Source organism: Trichogramma pretiosum, unplaced genomic scaffold (genome assembly GCF_000599845.2).
Source record: "Trichogramma pretiosum strain Unisexual culture from Peru unplaced genomic scaffold, Tpre_2.0 scaffold51, whole genome shotgun sequence".
NCBI lineage: Eukaryota > Metazoa > Arthropoda > Insecta > Hymenoptera > Trichogrammatidae > Trichogramma > Trichogramma pretiosum.
In genome coordinates this window covers 1060585-1081258 of record NW_019641226.1, presented here as the reverse complement: position 1 = coordinate 1081258, position 20674 = coordinate 1060585, and the positions used below count along the sequence as shown (strand labels likewise).

At 40.4% G+C, this 20674-nt stretch overlaps 5 protein-coding genes across 6 annotated transcripts; 3 read left to right on the top strand and 2 right to left on the bottom strand.

Annotated features, from left to right (window-relative positions):
* The first annotated feature begins 1600 nt into the window (after positions 1–1600).
* On the top strand, positions 1601–3680 carry LOC106660253. Its single transcript, XM_023458278.1, has 6 exons — positions 1601–1903; positions 1977–2129; positions 2196–2459; positions 2541–2831; positions 2907–3161; positions 3240–3680. Exons 1-6 carry the CDS (start codon positions 1654–1656, stop codon positions 3359–3361), a joined length of 1335 nt encoding a protein of 444 aa, XP_023314046.1. The 5' UTR covers positions 1601–1653; the 3' UTR covers positions 3362–3680.
* A 595-nt stretch (positions 3681–4275) lies between these two features.
* On the bottom strand, positions 4276–6405 carry LOC106660540. 2 transcript variants are annotated; one of them, XM_014383534.2, is made up of 2 exons: positions 5570–6003; positions 4276–5400 (listed from the first exon to the last, which is right to left on the bottom strand). In XM_014383534.2, exon 2 carries the CDS (start codon positions 5351–5353, stop codon positions 4394–4396), a length of 960 nt encoding a protein of 319 aa, XP_014239020.1. In that variant the 5' UTR covers positions 5354–5400; positions 5570–6003; the 3' UTR covers positions 4276–4393. The 2 variants fall into 2 exon arrangements, with proteins under 2 accessions (XP_014239020.1, XP_014239019.1); XM_014383533.2 differs by lacking the exon at positions 5570–6003 and adding an exon at positions 6076–6405 and having other exon boundaries at positions 4277–5400.
* A 102-nt stretch (positions 6406–6507) lies between these two features.
* Positions 6508–9965, top strand: LOC106660536 (ATP-binding cassette sub-family B member 10, mitochondrial-like). The gene is made up of 4 exons (XM_014383530.2): positions 6508–7369; positions 7445–8068; positions 8432–9540; positions 9680–9965. The coding sequence occupies exons 2-4, from the start codon at positions 7465–7467 to the stop codon at positions 9938–9940; spliced, it is 1974 nt and encodes a 657-aa protein (XP_014239016.1). The 5' UTR covers positions 6508–7369; positions 7445–7464; the 3' UTR covers positions 9941–9965.
* A 721-nt stretch (positions 9966–10686) lies between these two features.
* Positions 10687–18732, top strand: LOC106660539 (probable 4-coumarate--CoA ligase 3). Its single transcript, XM_014383532.2, has 6 exons — positions 10687–10901; positions 11924–12282; positions 12632–13161; positions 13230–13567; positions 17647–17820; positions 17880–18732. The coding sequence occupies exons 1-6, from the start codon at positions 10704–10706 to the stop codon at positions 17991–17993; spliced, it is 1713 nt and encodes a 570-aa protein (XP_014239018.1). The 5' UTR covers positions 10687–10703; the 3' UTR covers positions 17994–18732.
* Positions 13717–17302, bottom strand: LOC106660537 (serine/threonine-protein phosphatase 4 regulatory subunit 2). Its single transcript, XM_014383531.2, has 2 exons — positions 16822–17302; positions 13717–16680 (listed from the first exon to the last, which is right to left on the bottom strand). The coding sequence occupies exon 2, from the start codon at positions 16612–16614 to the stop codon at positions 14785–14787; it is 1830 nt and encodes a 609-aa protein (XP_014239017.1). The 5' UTR covers positions 16615–16680; positions 16822–17302; the 3' UTR covers positions 13717–14784.
* Positions 18733–20674: the final 1942 nt, after the last annotated feature.

The following is a 20674-nucleotide window of genomic DNA, read 5'->3' as shown; positions in this document are numbered from 1 at the left end:
AAAATGCTGCGGACTCAGTGGTGGATTATCAGTTTTCATGCTCAATAGCGGATAAGTCCAAGTCGCGTCACATAATGCGAATAAATAATTCTCGTCGGCGGATTTTTTCCAGAGTAGTCCAGTCAAGCAAACAGTCGATAAATTATTCACTGAGCTTTTATTTTTATTGCCAAAGAGAAATTTGTTGTTGCAGGTTTACTTAACGGCAGTTTTTAATTGTCTTTTCGAAAAACGATTTGAAAAGATAACGTTAAAATGATCAATGCATGCGCGCGAACAGTCCGTACTACAATTGAATCCTGCATTTCATTCATCGCGGCTTCTTTTTGTCTGCTGCAAAATCTCTTGATTTATCGCGTATGAGGTATCTTAGGATAATTATTATCTCTGCGCAACTGCTGTACAAATTATATCAATAATAATTATTTTCAAGGTTATCCTATGCTTAAAATTACATTATTACAGAGGTACTTGTCGACCAAATTGAGACATTTTATCGGAAAATTTTTAGTTTTTTTCATGCACAGCTTTTCAAGAGAAAATTCCAAACTTTATCTGGCTAAACATCTTTTACGAGGCTACGAGGATAGTTTTGAGATTGACCCGGCCATTTAGCGGAAACTGAAGACAAAATAAATTTTGAAACACGTTTCCTGATATTTTTTTAAACGACGCGGATGCCTAGAATCAATGAATATAACGAGTTTTTTACTATTTTTCTCGTGCTTATAAAAATTATAATGCTTCCATTCATTTCTTCTTTGAAGATTTTTGTCCATCACACTTCTCGCACACCTACGCCAAATATTTTATTAAAAGTAACGCAAAATAATTATGAAAATAGAAGGTTATTTTTATTTTATCTCATTTTTAGCCGAGTAACATTCTTTCTATAATCCGAAATGCGAAAAGTATCTATGCACGCGATATTCTTCGCCTATTTGTAATCTTTGATGAGTATAGCTAAATCTTATAAAAAAATACCCAAAAAGTTTTAAAATATTTCCTACTTGTTCTGACTGAATCTCGTTTTTTGTGTGTTGATCATCATTGCGTAAAAACAATAAATACGTCCGTATGAATACTAAAACACTTCAAGAGCTGTATTTCAGGAATCGAGGTACTCGAAAAAATGGTGAGACTCTTTTGCTGACTGTTAAAGTGAAGGTTCAAGTTTGCTTGTAAAAAAAAAGGTTAATGCGATCTGCAAAATCAGAGCAGATAATTACGGAAAGTTGCAGTTAAATGCAATAATGAAGCAAAACATGTTTTGATGAATTGACGTGGTAACATTTTTAATTTAATTTGCAAAAAGTAATCGTTCCGTATTCCGTAATATTTTACTAATTTTTTTTGGAATAAAAGTCGGGCTCGGTAATAATGTACTCGGTAAAATTTGTACCGAGCGAGATTTCGGACGTCTAGCAAAGAGAAAGAAAGAAAAGGTCAGAAATAGCGTTTATTGTCAATTTATCGAGAAACGTATAGTTAGGCGGTCAGCGACTCCAGTTGTAGCATATGATTGATAATAAGGATAAATTATTCGTGCACGCTCACTTGAGCATCGCGTGGTCCGTTGCAGCTGCAGATCGGCCCGCACGGAGCGATCCTCCCGCGGCTCAGTCGAAACGAGCGCATACTTACGGCGAGAACATGAAAGGCGCCGCGTCCTTCGTGCTCATCCTGAGCCTGGCGAGCAGCTCATTGGCCCAATATCAGAATCAGTCGCGGCTCGTGGGACCCGAGTCCAGGCGCAGCAATCGCGGCCCCGACTGGAAGAAGGTTTTTTGGCAGACCAGCGAGAAAAGATCCGCTGCTCAACAAGAAGCGGCCGCCGCCACGGCCGTTGCTCAGCACAGGCAACAGCAACAGCAGCAGCGAAACTCATTCAGAGACTCCAGACGTACGTAATAGTAATTAACTTATTTCGTAGAGCGATCGACAAAATTAAAGTGAAAAATTCGACGGGCCCACAGTGCTGTCGCTGTTTACCCTGGTACGCTTCGAGAACAACATTTGCGCGGGGGTGACGGGGGAGAACGGCACCTGCATCTCGCCTTCGGAGTGCGCCCAGCGCGGCGGACTGTCGAGCGGCCTCTGCGCCAGCGGCTACGGCGTCTGTTGCATAGGTATGCCATTGCTTACGACGTACCAGTCGTTAATAATAAATAACGATCCTTGCGCACACTTGGCAGTGAGCGTGAGCTGCGGCCAGACGACCTTCGACAACAACACGTACTTCGTCAACGCCAACTACCCGTCGACCTTCGACGGCACCGACTCGTGCCAACTGACCGTCCTCAAGTCCCACCCGGACGTCTGCCAGTACCGGCTGGATTTCGTCCAGTTCAGCATCAGGGGCCCGGAGACGCTCAACAATCTCTGCACCTACGATCAGTTCATCGTTTCCGGCGGCAGCCCCGTCTCGCCGATTTGCGGCAACAACAACGGAAATCACAGTGAGCCTTACTGACTCGCGTCTCAGCTGTCCTACTTTTCATATCTATTGATTTATTTAACTTTTTTTTTTGTCGTTCAAGTGTATATCGACGTAGGCACCGGACCAACGAATCCAGTGACGCTATCGTTCGTCACGAGCGGCAACGGCTTCGATCGATCCTGGCGCGTCCGCATAGCCCAAATACCCTGCAGCAGCATATTCCGAGCCGAGGAGGGCTGCATGCAGTACTACACGGGCGTTTCCGGCCAGATCAAGTCCTTCAACTACGACCCCAACGTCGGCCTGCAGCTGTCCAATCAGGACTACAGCATCTGCATCAGAATGGAGAGGAACTTTTGCGGGATTCAGTACATGACCTGCGACGACGGCTGTGAGTAGCCCAACTTATACTAATTAATATATCGAGCGGATCGCGAATGAATAATTCGACGCGTCGGAAGCGCAGTATCGGCCTCGCAGACGAACGCGGTGCAAGTCGGTCAGCAGGCGGCGCGCAGCAGCTCGTTCACGCTCTCGGGCAACACCCTCAACGGGCAGTTCGCCGCCCTCTCCTCGGACCGCAACTGCCAGAACGACTGGCTCATGATACCCTGCGCCATGAGCGCCGGCCGCCAGCCCAACGCCCAGATAACTTGCGTCGATCGACTCTGCGGCGGGGCCTTCAATACCGAGAGCAGCGTCAATTCCACCTCCATCATAAGTATGACAAATAATATCTATCTTTAATTGGCCAATTTTCCGACTCGACTCGACTGTGACTCTCGCGCCTTGTCGCCAGGTACTGTCAAGCCGTTCAGGCTCGTCTTCCATACCGATGGCACGGAGGCGCCTAGCGATTTTGGCAATCGAGGCTTCTGCTTGAATTACGTCCAACAACCGTGCACCATGAAATTGCGGTGAAAGCTCGCAGCCCGACTTCTCGATCGACTTCGGTGCTTTTCAGCAAAACATCTACCTACCTCCGCTTGCTCGATATTATTCACATTTACCAAGCTTTCTCCGTGCAATTTTCTCTACGAAAATATCTCGTTCATGGATTACATTGTTTTACACCTTTTCTTTGAATCATTCAGTATCCAATCACTGAATCATTTATGTTATGTACACTTGCTTCCATTTATATCTGCGAAACAGAAAAAATTTAAATGTAGCAAAATAAAGGCTGCCTGAAGCAAGTGTACGCACAACGTTTTAGTGTCAACCACACGCTACCTTACCTGTTCATGGATCTATTATCACTTTCCTTATTTTTCAATTAAAATTAATATGTCAAGCACATACTTTCAAAGATTTTTACCAAATGAACTACACAGTCTTCATTATGCAAGTTCTTATTTTTTATTCTTTCTATAAGATTACAGTGAGCATTATTTTTTTTCTAAAAACAAAGTTCATGTCCATTCAGAATTTTACATACAAATTATTTGTGTTCTATCTATTAAAATTTTTTTCTAGCCAAAAAAGGTTAGAGAAATAAGTCTGTGTTCACTTAATGAAATAGTAACTTTTTTAAAAATAAATATCAAGGAATGATGATATTTTAAAGATTTTTCTGATTAAATTAAATGTAATTTACTTTAGCTTGACAAATTATTTAACAAAAATTATTATTATGCTTATCATATTTGCAAATACATACAATTTAAGGTATCATTAATCTGGTATAATTAAAGTAAAAACATACTAGAATAAGTTATGCATAGAATTCTAATAACCGAATTTAAATATTATGTATATAATTCAAGAAATATTTTACAAGATTGATTTTCATTATACAAAGAAAACAACCATGAAAATTATAAAAATTTGTGACATTTACTACTGTGCAAGCAATTTTAAATATTGAGTTTACTTGAATAATAGTTGTCTCCACCGTCAACTAAATATTTTCATATTTTTCGAATCTCATTCAACATTTTCTCATTTCCTCATTTACACCCAAGATTCTTCTACTTGGCGTTTCTCACGTCGTTCTGCCATGACCTGTCTCATTATCATGTCTTGCGTCATAGGTGACAAATGAGATATAGTTTTAGCAAGCTTAAGAACATCATTTACAGGATCTTCATCTCCATTAAAGCTCACACTTTCGCCATTGTAACTATTTCCCATCCCAGTAGCTCCCATCATGTTATTGTAGTTAGGGCTGTCAGGCCGTGGATTAAATGGGCCCACTTCGCTAACTTGGAAATGTGGCTCATCTTTAATTCTCTGCCTTCTCATGAAAATTTGCTGTGAATCAAACTCTTGTACTCTCCTCAATGATTCCATCTCTCTCATTCGTCTGAACTCCATCTCCTGGAGTTCACGCTGCCTCATAGCTTCCTGCTGTTCATTGCGTCTCATTACCTCCCTTAACACAACGTCACAAGCATCCTCCTCTGGATTATCTTCTTCTTGCTGCCAATTATGATACTCTGCATGCTGATCCAAGTCTGTTTCGTCGACTTCGTCTCGTTGCTGGCCGCTCTCGAGCCAGAGTTTGTGTCTTTGACAACATCGTGGACAGGTCTCGACGTCCTCATCCCTACGACCACAGTTGACGCAAAATCTGGCGACGCAGGGGCGAGGACAGCTGCGCTTGGGATGACCCGGCTGCCAACAATTGTAACAGACCCTCGGTGGTGGATCGATGCGTGGATTAGTGGGAATTGGTTCAAGATTGCCAAACAGAGTACCAATTCGCTTAATTGGTAAAGGCCTCTTCTTCTTGTTGATGATGGGTTTGTTTATACCGTTTCTCCCCCGTCCACCTAGGCGCGACTGTATACCGAAACCACCACCGCCGCCGCCGTAGCCTCTCAAAGGCTTACCTGTTCTCGGATTGACTCGTTGCCCAGCGCGGTTTACGTACTCAACACGCGTCTGGCGACTAATTCCTCCTCGATACATGTTTCTCTCTTTCTCTCTCTTTTACTCTTAATTCGCTCTTGACTGATCTGTAAAATTAGAGACTTGGTAAGCTATGTTAATCCTATGATCCCGAATAATAAAGGTTCAAAGATTGCCGAATTTGACATCTTCCGCAACAACAATGTTGTATTCCTGAGAAAAAAAACAAAAAAAACAAAGCAGAAACAAAAGTCAATACAACGAGCAGTACATAACCTTTCGAACTCAAAGAAGCAAAGAGAATGTGAAGCAGGAAAAAGAAAGTTATCAATTATTGCTAATTTCTGCTGGCTTATTAGAACTGTAACGAGAGAATAATCTTTCGTTCATTACATCCAATAGCCTCGAAATCAATAATTGTAACGTTATGAAACCGGTATATTATCGACTAAAAAATTGCTGAACACGCGTGCTTTTAGTACACAGTTTTTTTTCCTTTTGCACTGTGTGTACTTTGCACTTGTAATTATAGCTCGTGCATATTAAATCCACCCAATACCCGAGATATTCTCGAAACCTAAAACGATCCCAATCAACTCGTTTGACACTTGTTTTGCTCTATAGAGATAATGGATTACGGCGTAAATACGACACACTACAGCCGATGTGAATTTGCTAATAACATTCTGTCGGATCACGATCATTAGCCGCACCTTTCACTAAATCCCGAGAACGACCCTGTCCCACATCTGTTCATACACAATATTTGGATAAATACTCACCTTGCCTAACAATTATCCGGACTAGCAACAATTTTGGGCAATGCCTCGATTAACCCACCACACGGAGTAAGTCACTTTGACGTCTTCCTGCGATTCCTTCCTAAATAATTCCCTCTCTTTCTTTTCGCACGCTCAATAACAAGTGTTACGATGAGGTTAGCCGTCGTCCGTCACTCACACAGCGAACAGCCGCAAAGCCGCTGCTGCCCCCGCAAGCCGCAGCTCATTCTCAAATCTCAAATCATATAGTATATGGTTGGCTGACTTTTAAAGTCGTAATCGCCACTTGCAGCTTGGGATTTGCGAATCGCAGTGCTGATTGACGACAAATAGAGAGTGATCGAAATACGAGTCGTACCATGATGTACGATAAGTATAGGGCAGTGCTTTGCCAACTTTGAAAAATATTGTTCTATAACCTTGAGGCTTGAAGTTAAAGGCGGTTAAAGACGTTTAAATGTAAAGTCCTTCAATGACATTAATTTTCAAAGTTGGTAAAGCAATGTACCGTAAATACTTATTGTACCACGGTACGGCTAATAGTCCAACTGTTCATTCATGAATCATGATATACGCATCCCACGAATATGCTTGTTCATTTTCGGCGCTTAATTACGTAATTGTGAATCGCCTTTGCCGTGCATATGAGTTTTTATTGATATATAATAAGATTATGATTTTTCACTTTAACAAGGCTGAACAAAGTCGAACATACAAGAATCAAGATGGTTAAAAATCGTGACACCGTTTTTCCAATGATTCATTACCAATTTTAAAATTTTTACATGTAATTTTGGACATTAAAAAAAACTTACTAAGTAAATAAATTTATAGGCAAGTTTTTCGGATGTCCGACGCTACTGCTATGAATCAAATGAATCTTTAATGACATTTTAACTCGTATGAATAGAAAACATAACGGCTATCGAAGTTACAGGTTCTATATACTTCTAATGGTTTTTTGTCAGAAATTGAACGCTAGTGTACAACGAGCCATGTGTGCGTGAATGTATATAGCATACAGTATATAGCGTAGCGCACTCTAGCAGACGAAAAAATGTTTCCATCCCATGCGACATAATTGTCTGTGTATAACTTCGAGTATTGTTGCACGATGAAATGCGAAATTACGAAATCATCATTAAATTTACGAAAATCATCGGTGCAAGTTGTTTAGTATCTCCGTGCAGCACAAAATTGGTGCAATTCAAATTCTAAGCAGCAATGTTCATCAGGTGACATATGCCATGAGGACTTTTCGCTGATGCTTCGACTAATTTCCGACACACGTAAAGTATGCACAAGTTCACTCAACTTATTATAATTTTAAATTAAAGTGATACGTTGCTAAAAAGAGTATTTCTTGCAGAAAAATTGTAGCTACGAATCATGCTACTGTTCGGTCGATTTTTACGTGCTGGCACAATTTTGCACACGAGGCCTAGAAATTTAGGTCCTGTTCTGCCCACAAAATGTTATGTACAAATTTTCATTGCACAGTCATCACAGTTATCCAGAAAAAAAATTTTAAACCTCAAACATATCAAGAGATTTTCTAGTAATAATATCAAGACAAAGATAATTTCACCAGCGAAGCAGACTAAATTTGTAAACAAAAAAAGTATCAACGAGTTCAGAAGATTGTTTCTACTTGCAAAACCAGAAAAATGGAGATTATTAGGTGCAATAGTTTTTTTGGTAATATCTTCAACAGTGACAATGGCTGTGCCATTTTGTTTGGGAAAAATTATTGACATAATTTATACAAATGACCACACAAAAACAAAAGAAAATCTCAATAATGTTTGTCTTATATTGTTGGGGGTGTTTATCTTTGGTGGTTTGTGTAATTTTGCCAGAGTGTACTTGATGACGACTACAGGACATAAGATAACTCAAGCATTAAGAAAGAAAGCTTATGGTGCTATTTTAAGCCAAGAAACTGCTATGTTTGATAAAGTTAGCACCGGCGAGCTCGTTGGTAGACTTTCAGGTGCGTATATATTACTATAATTGGTTCAATAGGATTTACCTAATATCTTCAATTGGAAATAATGAAGATTATTGTGGTAAATGATTATGTAAATAATTTTATGTAATAAAATAGTTTTCGTAAATAGTTTTCTGTTAAAAGAAATAAAAACTGTGATTGTAAAAGATTAAAGAAGATTTAGTAAGAATAATATATTAAAAATAATATCATTAAACAATTCTTAATAGTAAAGATTATTTAAAAGATTTATGTCTCAATCGCTACAATTGATTTTAGTTATTCATATGATCCTTAATTATATAAGCAAATTATTTATTCATTATATTTCATTTAATACTTTGATTTGTTCATAAATAATTTCAGGTGATGCACAGTTGGTCAGTTCAGCCATTACAAGTAATATATCTGATGGACTTAGATCAGGAATAATGACCACAGCTGGAATTTCAATGATGTTTTATGTTTCTCCACAATTGGCCCTAGTAGGATTAGCAATAGTACCACCTGTTGCTGGTATGGGTATTTTGTACGGAAGATTTGTTAGAAAAATTTCAAAAGATGTGCAAAATAGTTTGGCAGTTTTAAATACTACAGCAGAGGAAAAAATTAGCAACATCAGAACGGTGAAGGCGTTTGCTCAAGAAAAAAATGAAATTGAAATTTATCGTCGCAAGTTAAAACATTTACTCGACCTATGTTACAAAGAGAGCTTCTACAGGGGCGTGTTTTTTGGAATGACCGGCCTATCTGGAAATGCCATAATTCTTTCGGTACTGTATTACGGCGGAGCAATGCTCTCGGACGCGACGATCTCCGTTGGGAATTTGAGTGCTTTTTTACTTTACGCCGCCTACGTCGGCATTTCGATGGGTGGTTTATCGAGTTTTTATTCAGAACTGAACAAGGCTTTAGGCGCCAGTACAAGGCTTTTTGAATTGATCGACAGACGGCCAAGCATACCCATCGAAGGTGGAAAAGTTATAGATTCAGGATTATCGGGCGAAATTATTTTCGATAAAATTAATTTCACGTACCCAACGAGAAACGACACTATGATTCTCCAGGACTTTACTTTGAGCGTGCCGAAAAATTCGATCACGGCCGTGGTCGGAGCATCTGGCTCGGGAAAATCGACATTGGCCGCGTTGCTGCTGAGACTGTACGACCCGTGCTCGGGATCAGTGCTCTTGGACGGTGAGGATTTGCGATCTTTGGATCCTTACTGGGTCAAAGGACAGATGGGCTTCGTTTCTCAAGAGCCGATACTCTTCAACGGGAGCATTCGAGAAAACATCGTTTACGGCAGCGACGAGGCCTCGGAGGCGGATATTCTGCAAGCCGCGAAGCAAGCCAACGTGCTGGAATTCGTGGAAAAAATGCCAGACGGACTCGATACGTACGTCGGCGAGAGAGGCATCACACTCAGTGGAGGTCAACGTCAGCGAGTTGCCATTGCTCGCGCTCTTATCAAGGTAAAAATTGCACTGATCTATTTTCAAACGCACATTGGCATTGAGCTGATAATCTTTGATGAACTCGTCGATCTTATTTGACGAGCTCTCGACGCGGAAAACGCACAATATTATAAATCACGCGTCATTTTACTCGCAGAATCCGAAGATTCTCATCTTGGACGAGGCGACCAGCGCACTGGACGCCACGTCGGAGAAGCTGGTCCAAGAGGCCCTGGAGCGCGCCACAAAGGGACGGACAACGCTGACGATAGCTCACCGATTGAGCACGATACGGAACGCCGACAAGATCGCCGTCCTGGACGCGGGCAAAATCAGCGAGAGCGGAAGCTACGACGAGCTCATGTGCATCGAGAACGGCCTGTTTCGGAAGCTCGTTCAGCACCAGACGTTCGGTTGAAGGGGGAAACGACAGACACGCGCGTGTGGCCCTTGCGTTATGCATTATGCATCGCTGCTGCTTATCGATCTCGCGACACCTGAAGCACGCGAAGGGAAAAGTCGCGCGCGCGAATATCGAGTTACGAAACCCGAGAACGCTCGTAATCGAGCGGCTTTTAAATCCCAAAGGGCGCACGATGTCGTCGCGAGGCGCGCATTTTGTTTTTGTCCATCTTTCTGACATCCACTGCTCCTTTTTTCACGAATCAAGGAGCGATGGATGACTATTTCGTTTGTTCTTGGTAACTCAGCCAAGTGCAGCGGAAGGAAGAAAAAAGACAAAAATGGATTGCGCGCGAGTGCGCGTGTGTTGCACTGCCCTCTTGGAAGCGCAGTCAGCATTCGAGCTTTGTGCCATACGGACGCGTCGCGTTTCACGCAGCTTTGGTATATGTTCGCTAGGCCAGCACGTGCACTTTTAGTTTGCATTAAGCGACGAGCGGAGTGCATGTGCTCGCCTCTTTGTTTATATTGGCAAGGGTCGGTTTTATAAGGGCTATTGGGTTTTCTGCGGGTCACCTATCGTCGCTATATATTCCAAGTCCATTGTACATGTTATAAAGATATAATAAAACAATTATAGTGTACAGAGTTTTATGAAATATATATAATATATAAAAATACGAAAATTTGAAATAAAGGAGAAAGTAAACCGTTGAAAGAATAAAGTGTCGTTATTTGTTGTAATTGTTGAATTGGAGTTTTATTTCGGCACGTTGAAAATGTTGACATCGAAATGTAAACTCATAGCCCGGGGCTGCGTTGGCATCGTGTCAAAAAGCGCCTCGCCAAAGCCGCGGACGTGCAGCAGCAACGTCAAAGTACTGAAGAGCGTCTACGGCGAGGTCGACGTACCCGAGCAAACCTTGAGCCAGTTCGTGTTCGCCGACGCTCACAAGTGGAGGGACTTGCCTGCATTGGTAATAAACGCTAGACGACAAAAAGCTTCTTGGTCTTTTCTGGGCTTTTCAATATCGCTTTTCATCTCTCTCTCTCTCTCTCTCTCTCTATCTTTCACTCATTCTCTCTATCTCTCTTTCTGATTTTCGAGCATCGGACTTGCGTAACGCGGTGGTGCACCCGATAAAATACGCACGGATCATCGGGAGATGAATTATATAACTTGTTGCTGGTAGCTTCTCGCGCGTTTTCTCAATTGGAGTCGGATTGCGGGAAAAGCAGCGAGCGTCGAGCGCGCGTGCAATCGCAGGCAGTTGTTGCATGGGCCGCGCGCGCGGAAAATCAATATAAGCTCGTCGCGTCTGCTCGCGAGCGCGCACACGACGACTCGGCTGCTGCTGCCGACTGCACAAGAGGGTGCGGGATCGCGTGGTGTCATCCACCTCTGCGGCGGGCTCCGGGACGCATATACGCGCATCCAAGCCGCTATAGAGCACTGCCCTTTTTTTTCTACGGCCACGAGCTGTGATGCTACTCGCCAGCGGCAGCAGCAAGTGCACACGAGCACGAGCTGAGCCGCGCGCGCGCGCCGACCGAGCTCGAATTTTCAATCGCGACTGCATCCACTGTAAGCTCTATAGGCGTAAGCGCGGCTGTTTACTCGACGCGCCTTAAGTGGAAGAATGCAAATTCATCGAGGATGATTGGAGCGTTAGATGTAGAACTGCGATGATCAAAAGGTCATCGTCGGATCGCTAATGAATTGTCTCGATACGGAGCTATATGGCATTGCTCGCGAGACGCGGCGCAACTCGGCGTCGCGGCTAATTGCGTCATTGGCCTCGAAACGATCGATCGCGATTCGCGCCGAAAGCGGCTGAGACATGCGTGCGAAATTCCCTCACGGAGTCGTCGAACTCGTCCTCGCAAAGAACGGTGCGCAACGCTCCAATTCCATTGGAATCGATGCAATAAGGCTATAACACGACCATTATCGTCGAATAGATAAAGGAATTTTAATTAATTGCGCTCGCGTCGACAGACATGCGGAGTGAGCGGGCGAAGCTACACCTACGGCATGATCCAGCAGCTGTGCCAGCGGGGCGCCCAGGCCCTGCTGGCCAATACCGATCTGAAGCCGGGCGACCGGATCGGTCTGCTGCTGCCCAACGTGCCCGAGTTCACGCTGGCGGTGCACGCGAGCCTGCAGGCCGGCCTCGTGGTCACCTACGCCAATCCGCTCTTCACCGTGCACGAGCTGACGCGCCAGTTCACCAGCGCCAAGGTCAGGTGCATCGTCACGGTGCCGCAGCTGCTCGAGCTCGCCCAAGCCGTGGCCAAGTCCCTGCCGGCCTACGACTGCACCATCAACATCGGCGGCGAGCCGAGTCCGCAAAACAAGTTCGTATATATCTGTCGCATTGCCATTTTATTATACAGCTAATTTCTATTACTCCGTCGCGAAACTTAACATGAGATACGCTCTAATACAACTCCATTGCTGTAACTTATTTATTGTCCCGCCCCCCTGATCGAGCTTGCTCAAAAACACGCACTTGAACACTGTATAACTAAACGAGTGTTGGAATTAACGATCATGATGTGCGCATTTTATTGCGGCTCGATCGATACCGATCGGTAAAAACCGACTCCCGGTCTGTTCTACTCGAGTTCGATGAGCATGTGATCGCGGCCAAAGTCGAATTCGATCCACGCTAAAAATAATCATCTCGTTCGATGTCGTGCACAGAATCCTCGGCTTGGAGTCTCTCACGAGCACGGAGAAAAAAGTCGATTTGCCGGAGGTGCGCTCGAGCGACATCGCCGTGCTGCCCTACAGCTCCGGCACTACGGGCGTGCCCAAGGGCGTGATGCTGAGCCACCGGAACCTCGTGGTCAACATCATGCAGCTGCTGCACCCCCAGCTCGTCGAGGAGACCGATCCGCTCACCTTCCAGGACGTCTCGCTCACGGTCCTCCCTTTTTTCCACATCTACGGCTTCAACGCGATCCTCAACTATCTGGCCAAGATCGGCAGCCACCTCGTCTCCATGCCCAAGTTCACGCCCCAGGACTACATCAAGTGCCTGCTCGAGTACCAACCGACGGTTCTCTTCGTCGTGCCGTCCCTCCTGCTCTTTCTGATCACGCATCCCGAGGTGACGCCTCGCCACTTGGCCAGCGTCAACAAGATATTCTGCGGCGCCGCGCCCCTCAAGAAGGGTCTCATCGATCATTTCTACGAGAAAATCGGCAGGACCGATTGCACCATTACCCAAGGTACGTCGCGCACAGATTTCATTTTTAGCTTCGAGCAGCTTCGTCATGCCTAGGGCCTATGCACGCAGGTTACGGAATGACCGAGACCAGCCCAGGAATCACGATAACTCCCTACAACATGCCGTACAGCAAAAGCGGAAGTTGCGGACGCCTCTTACCGTCCACTCTGGCTCGAGTGATCGACCTGAGCGACGGCCACGTCGTCGGCGTGCCCAATCGTCCGGGTGAGCTGCTCGTCAAGGGCCCCCAAGTCATGCAGGGCTACCTCGACAATCCGGGTGCCACGAGCGACGTCATCGACACCCATGGCTGGTTTCACACGGGCGACGTCGTTTACTACGACGAGGAGGAGTACTTTTACATTATCGATAGGACCAAAGAGCTCATAAAGGTCAAGGGTAATCAGGTAAGAAACTCACTCTCAACGTTATATTTACTCATTTCATGTGTATTTTTTCATTTCAATCGTTCCATCGTTGTTTTTACTATAAAATTATTATACACACGCATTATCGTTTACCAATACATTTTAATTTCTTACCAACTACTTTTTTTGTATCAAGTCTCATTTTTTTCTAAATAATAATTTCCCGTCATTTTTTTCTGTGAAAAAAAAAAAAATTAAAATACTGTACTAATTGTTCTAAAAAAGCTATGTCGAGCTGTCAATTGTTGGTTCTCCTTCTTCTACATTTAACATTTTACTTCTTACCTAAACTAAATTTAACGCGCGTTTGTTTTTTTCTCATAGAAAGAGGATTAATTTATCACTGCACTACACAATGATATAATTTACTACAAAATAAAGAAAAACTGATGCAAGGTCGTAGCCTTGCATCATCAGTCAAATTCAACACTATTGACCGATCGGATTTATTATTTTAATGTTTTTATTAAAATATATTATTTCATAACACCCATTTTTATACAATATATAAAAATCGTATCAATGTATATATTGCCAATGTGCTAAACGACTCTGTTGTTGATTACAAAAACTAGTCATCATTGCAAACATATTCAACGTTGGCTTATCAGAACAGCATTTTTTTTCAACTTTACATTCAGTGTCTATTAATAAGTCGGGCAGTGATTTGCTGCTACAACGTATTTGTCAGCGGCGTATAATGTAGAATAGGAAGATTAATTAAATAGTCAACACAAAAAAGTTCTGACTCCTGCAACACTTTAGAATTGTTGCAGGTCTCACTTACAACGATGACAATACAAAGAAAAAAATTAGTTTCTCAAGCAAATTAATTAAGTTTGCTTTGTCGGAAAAACAATGCACATTTCATTTTCTCTTTTTCACTTTCGTTCATTCCGCTGTACACTAATCAGGGCTGTATAAACCATGCAAAGTCATAGAAAGAGTTTTTAGTTCTCTAATTGATAAGTAACTTTTAATTATAAGTTCAAGCCGCATTATTACTTTGTTTTTATATTTTGAAAATAATATATTTAGAGTCCATTTTTAATGATTAGAATAAACAAAAAGTCGATTTTCAAACTAAGATTTTGCACAGTGATCCCTGATAAATACAATTAAACACACATTCAATTTTCATTTATATTAAGAAAATCATTCAAGTAAATTCATTGTCCAGGACTTGAGAATCAATATTAACTACTCATTGATTCAATCCCTTGTTCTTGATCCATAGGTTCATCCCCCGTTGCAGTAGCAAGAGTAGCTCCATCATCCACATCCATAGACTCTGAGGGATTTTTTGTGCTAACAGGTTCATCTGTTACAATCATTTCATTGCTCTCCAATAAATTAGTAACTGGAGATTCTGATAAGCCATTATTAACAGCAGAGTCTACATCTGCAGGTTTACTAATAGCTTCTGTAAGATCTTTACTTATAGTGTCAGCTACTTCTTTTGGCTCTTCTATAACAGGAGTTGCATCAGATTCTATTGAGCTTGTGGTTTCACTGTTTTCTATAAGAGCTTCTTCTACTTTCAATTCAGAATTTACAGCTTCTATAGAAGGACTAGGTTTATTTGAATCTGGAATAAGATCTTCAATTAACAATTTTACTTTGTCTTCTTCTACAGCTGGTTCGGATGTTTCTTTCTCATTTGAAGGCTCAGCACTGGAATTTTCACTTAAAACTGGTTCAGTTGTAACTTGCTCTTTTACAGATTCAGTTAAACTTTCTTTACATACAACAGAACTTGATTCTTCTGTTTCAATTATTGGCTTAGCTGAATTGTCAACATCTGATGAGGTATCTGTACTGGCAATGATATCATCTTGCTTACTAATGTCAGAACTATTTGCTGAATTTTCTTCAGATGTGGTTTGATCTTTGTTGCTGGTATCCAGTGTGCTTGTTAGATTTTGTTCAGCTTCATCATTGTTTTCAGGAGTCTGAGAAACTTCAGTATTATTTTGTGCATTATCATGTGTATTATTATTAATGGCAGTTTCATTGGAGTAATTCAGTTCAATTGGTAAATTACACACTTCGCTTTGTTCTTCATTTTTATCTGATTTTCCACTTTGAAGTGCTTCTGCATAAGTTTTGACATGATTTTCTTCCAATAAAGAGTCGAAATCTTTTGCCTCAAAAGCAGTCTGAAGTTTTTTGGAATCATTACTGTTAGAATCTTCACTTTCTAGTTCTAAACTTGGCTGGGAACTTGTGTCTTCGTTCATAATGGCATCTGATACATCAATACTTTCTTGGTTATTACCAGAGAGAGTTGGAGCAATAACAGCATTAAGCGGTGTTTGTGTGTTGATGACTGCATTTGTTTGAAAATCTAAACTAGCAGATCCTGATGCCAATGGATTTATGCTACTCACTTGTTGTTCCATTTTTTCGAGTTGTTTATTAGTCGAATTCATACCATTCTCTACTGATAAATCGTTACTGTCAGGTGTTTGTAAAGGAACAGAAGTAGTACAGTCCTTTACCCAATTGTCCATGTCTACTTCATTAGAGGTTTGTCCGTGATGCAGAGATTCATCTTCCAATGATCCATTTACCAAACTATCACCATTTTCACTTCTTCGACCCAATGGTCCGGGTTCTCTCGTACTAACTACCAAAATATTTTTTTCAATGGCTCTCATAAATTTATCGATACGATTATACTCTTTTCTTGGAGTGGTCAATAATTCACATATTCTTTGAACAGTAAAAGGTGCATTGGAGAAACTTTCTAGTCTCTCTATTAGTGTTCTTTTCATAATATCATAATTAAATTGTTCAACATTAGGGCAAGGTGCAAGATCAAGAGTGGGGCAGTTTTCTTGAAATTCGCTCATTACTTTGACAAGTTTTTCTCTGAATAAGGCTTTGACAAGACTCCATTGATATACAGGATCTCCGGTGCGAGCAACCCAACAGAGGTAATCCTCAAGTTCGCGAGGAATCTCTGAAGGCCGCACTTTTTGAAATTCATCCAGAGCATGAAGCACTTCTTCTGGGTTTTCCATGGCAAATGGTGAAATAGATGCTTAACGTTGTATTTGACACGCCAATTTTTCCCTCAGCGAACAGAGCTATCGAAAAAAAAATTGTGTTATGGTCACGAGGTTTTGTTGTCAATAATCGAAGGGGACATCGTAAAACTAAATTAGAGATGTGTACCAATGTACACACACTTAAGAAGGGTTAACGAAATAGAGGTAATTTAGACTCACGATCTGAGCTGCTGCAGGAGTAACCGTTGTAAACGATGTTGCTGAAAGTCGTCGTGATCGTTGTTACTGCTTCGGCATCGACGGCACCCAAGTGCGTCCGGAGACTTTCGAATTGATATATTTATTTATTGTCGTTAGACACTGCACGTATACGGCAAAGGCAGGCAAAAAAGAGGAGAGGGGAAAATGGTAGGGATTGGGAATCGCGCGTGTGTATTATATGTGCGTGTATTCTATGCCTGTATAGATAGACTAGAGAACGACGAAAAAATTTCTCGATCTCAAATAATCAGCACTCTCGCGACACGCGTATGTTGAACTCTGCAGCAGATTCAGTCATGAATTGATGTATTGCTTGGGCTACTTTCTTTCCTCCGTATCGCGATTACGCGTAATGTATCTGCTGCAGCCGCGCGACATGCAAGATTCACACTCGAGTGAGAGCGAGAGAGCGAAATGCGTGCACTAACACACGACTTGGCAGTTGGCAGCAGCATCGGGATTCAGGTAGCCTGGTAGGGACAGGGGGTAACTGTAACAGTACGCGGGTTCTTCGACAGTCCGCAACGCTCCAAATCGCATAGTGCAGCAGCGCTACTTGCGAGGTTATGTCTTAACATAATAAACAGTGCTGCTGTCAGGCACGCAAGCAGCTAAAATTGGCGCTGATAAACAGCAAGCGCCACTGGTCAATGCTGAAATGCGCGAAAATTTAAAGTTTAGAGTTTATTAGCCAAGCCATTAGCCAATGAGGGAATGAATAAATTGCAAAATGATTGATTTTTTTCTGCCCGATACAAACAATTTACTTGTATTTGTATGCAGGTCTCACCGACCGAGTTGGAATCTTTGCTCTTGGAAATACCCGGAGTGGCCGACGCTGCGGTTGTCGGCATTCCGGACTCGTTTGCTGGTGAACTGCCCAAGGCTTTCATTGTGCGCAAGCCTGGATTCGACGATATGACCGTTGATTCCGTCCAGGACTTCGTTACACCGAAGGTAATTTATATCCATGGATGATGATCAAACAATTTTCTTACCTAAACTCTACCATGCAGGTTGCGACTTACAAGAAATTAGCTGGGGGAGTCGAGTTTGTTGAAGCCATTCCAAGGAATCCTTCGGGCAAGATTTTACGCAACGAATTGAAAAACTTGTGCTCGCAAAATTAAAAATGGAAAGATTGACGAACTACAAGATTCAAATCGAATGGGCTGTAAGAATGCATTTTCTAAACTTGCATCAAGACAACTGACGAAAAAAAAATTCAAACCTTTTTCAAACTATACCGTCAACTTTAACGTAACAATTATATTGCAACGACAATAAATTACACGAAAGCAATATTAATATTGACATAAACGACTTGGAATATTGAATTGACAGTTCAATCGGATATTTTCATCGTGTAATTTGAAAATTAATCTATAACATAAAAGTTGAAAGCATAATTCAAAATTTTTAAATTCGTGTTTCAAATCAATATTATACATATTTCACCTTCATTTGGTCCGACAGTGCATACGTTTTTAATGCACGGACATGATCGTATAGTGTGGTGATTAAAAAAAATTTATGTTGATGTCACCTCAAAGTTGTTCAAAACATATGTTAGTAAAGTTGTTGTAGAATTAAATATAATATAACCACTCCATGTTAACGATCATCAAGGATCGTAAAAATAACGATAACTGTCACCTTATATTTTCCTTTTTTAATTACTCTTTATTTTTATATGATATAGAGATTCAGGTTTTTTTGCTTTTTTGCAAGACTTGTTCGATTTGACATACAATTATTTTTCAAGTGAGACCACGGTTTAACATGTACATATTATATAAGAAACAGTTACAACTTTATAGAATAAGACTTTTTTCGTATGAATAATATATTTGCATTTCAATCATTGAATGCATTATTTTTATAATATTTATTAAATTACCACCTTGATTCTTTGAGATTTTCTTGTAATTTTCAGTGTAATAGTTAGTAATAATTAATGTATTATCTCTTTGAAATAATTATCGCAATCACACTTGATTTTAATATTTGTAATATTATATTATGTAGAAGAGATCGCATGTGCACGTGCACCCCTAACAAACAGGCGCGAAAGATGACGTATATATGTAGTTTTTGTTTTTATTATTTTTCTTTTATCAACAAAGGGGGTCCCACTCATATAAATTTGTTTGTTTTGCATCAGTCTTTTACACGATTTACAATATGGTAAGACGTAATAAAGTTTTATCCCCTGAACACTGTGTATTTTTGTGTTTATAGCACGATTCACTTTCCACGCCTTTTCTTCATTAAATGTGGATTCACGCTCTTTTCTATTTTATAGATTCATATCGTAAAAGCTCAAATATAGTTATGTTTTTAGTGGAAAATTCTTCACGAAAAGTAAGGCAAAAACTTTCTGATATTCGTACCCACAACATAGCCATATAATCATTCAATATATGAACACTTTAACGGTTAATAAAAATGTAATTATCCGCACACATTCACTATTTAGCAACTGTACAGATAGACACACATACATACACACACACACTGACACTTTCCCAGTTCAATTTTGGCGAGTGCATACAGATGACAATAATAAAACTTATTGAGGGAACTTACACATTTTTTCTTACGTCTTTTGAGCAACATGTTCACAAGAATATATAAAGGTTCAGCATTCATTTACATCTGGTTTTTCATTCGTTCTAGCGAGCTTTATAATGAAAAATTGTTGAAAAGTATGAAGATGGATATTTTTTTGAGCATAAAATTGAGAGGTGATTATTGCGCATTGTAATAACTAAACAATCCAAAAATCCTAGCGATTATTAAGAACGTGATTCATTACGGTTCAACTTATATTATAAAATATCTTTATTTATTTTTATACAAATGCTATGCTTTGTGGGTTTGAAAGGAAAACTAATTTACAATAAAGATGAAAAATTTATCAAAGTGAAAATTTTTTTCAAATATATTCAAAACTCAACAAATTTGAATAAAAAAAATTAATTACCAAGCTTGCCAAAGTATAATAAATGCAAACCAGATTATTATCGTAGATAGTATTAATTATTCGATCATCATACAAATTTTATGAATAACGCAATATTCTTTCAAGATCCCTTGCTTCTGCAAATTACATAGTCATGTTATATTTTTCGATCTTAAAATTGTTTAGACGATAAAAACTTAAACTACTTATTCTGACGAAAAATTGATTAGCCAAGCAATTATGTACTTGCACAAGGCGACAGAAAAATATACGTTAAAAAATTGCTGCGTCCTTTAAAATTATATCTCTCACAGAATAGTTTTTAAGATCATTCAATTGATCATTGAAAATTTTTCTTTACATTTCATATGCAACCTTACTTTCAATTAAATGTTTGTTATGTTTTTAAATGTTTCCAATTTTTTCTAAACTTATAGATCACTTTTTATGGCTAAAATTGTATCCATATCCAACCAATTTTTTTATTGCAACTGTACTAATATGAATAGTCTATTAAAAATTTCAAAATGTTTTTACTACATTTTTCGTAATATAAGTCAATTATACGACTTTTTTTACTTATTAAGGTAGAAAAGAAATGTTCTGGAAAACTACAATACACTCTACAATCTAATGCTGAATTATTGGTGATATTTTTCTGATGTAGTTTATGATTTGGAAAATTGGTAAAAATTAAAATAAAATTAGCGGGATGTTATGTTTAGTTTTTAATAGTAAAAATAAAGTAATTTATATTTTGGGAACAGGTTTTCAAGCATTTGAAAAATAATGAATACCCTATAACGCATATACCTACAAAAGAAATTAAAGTGAAAACTTTTGCGC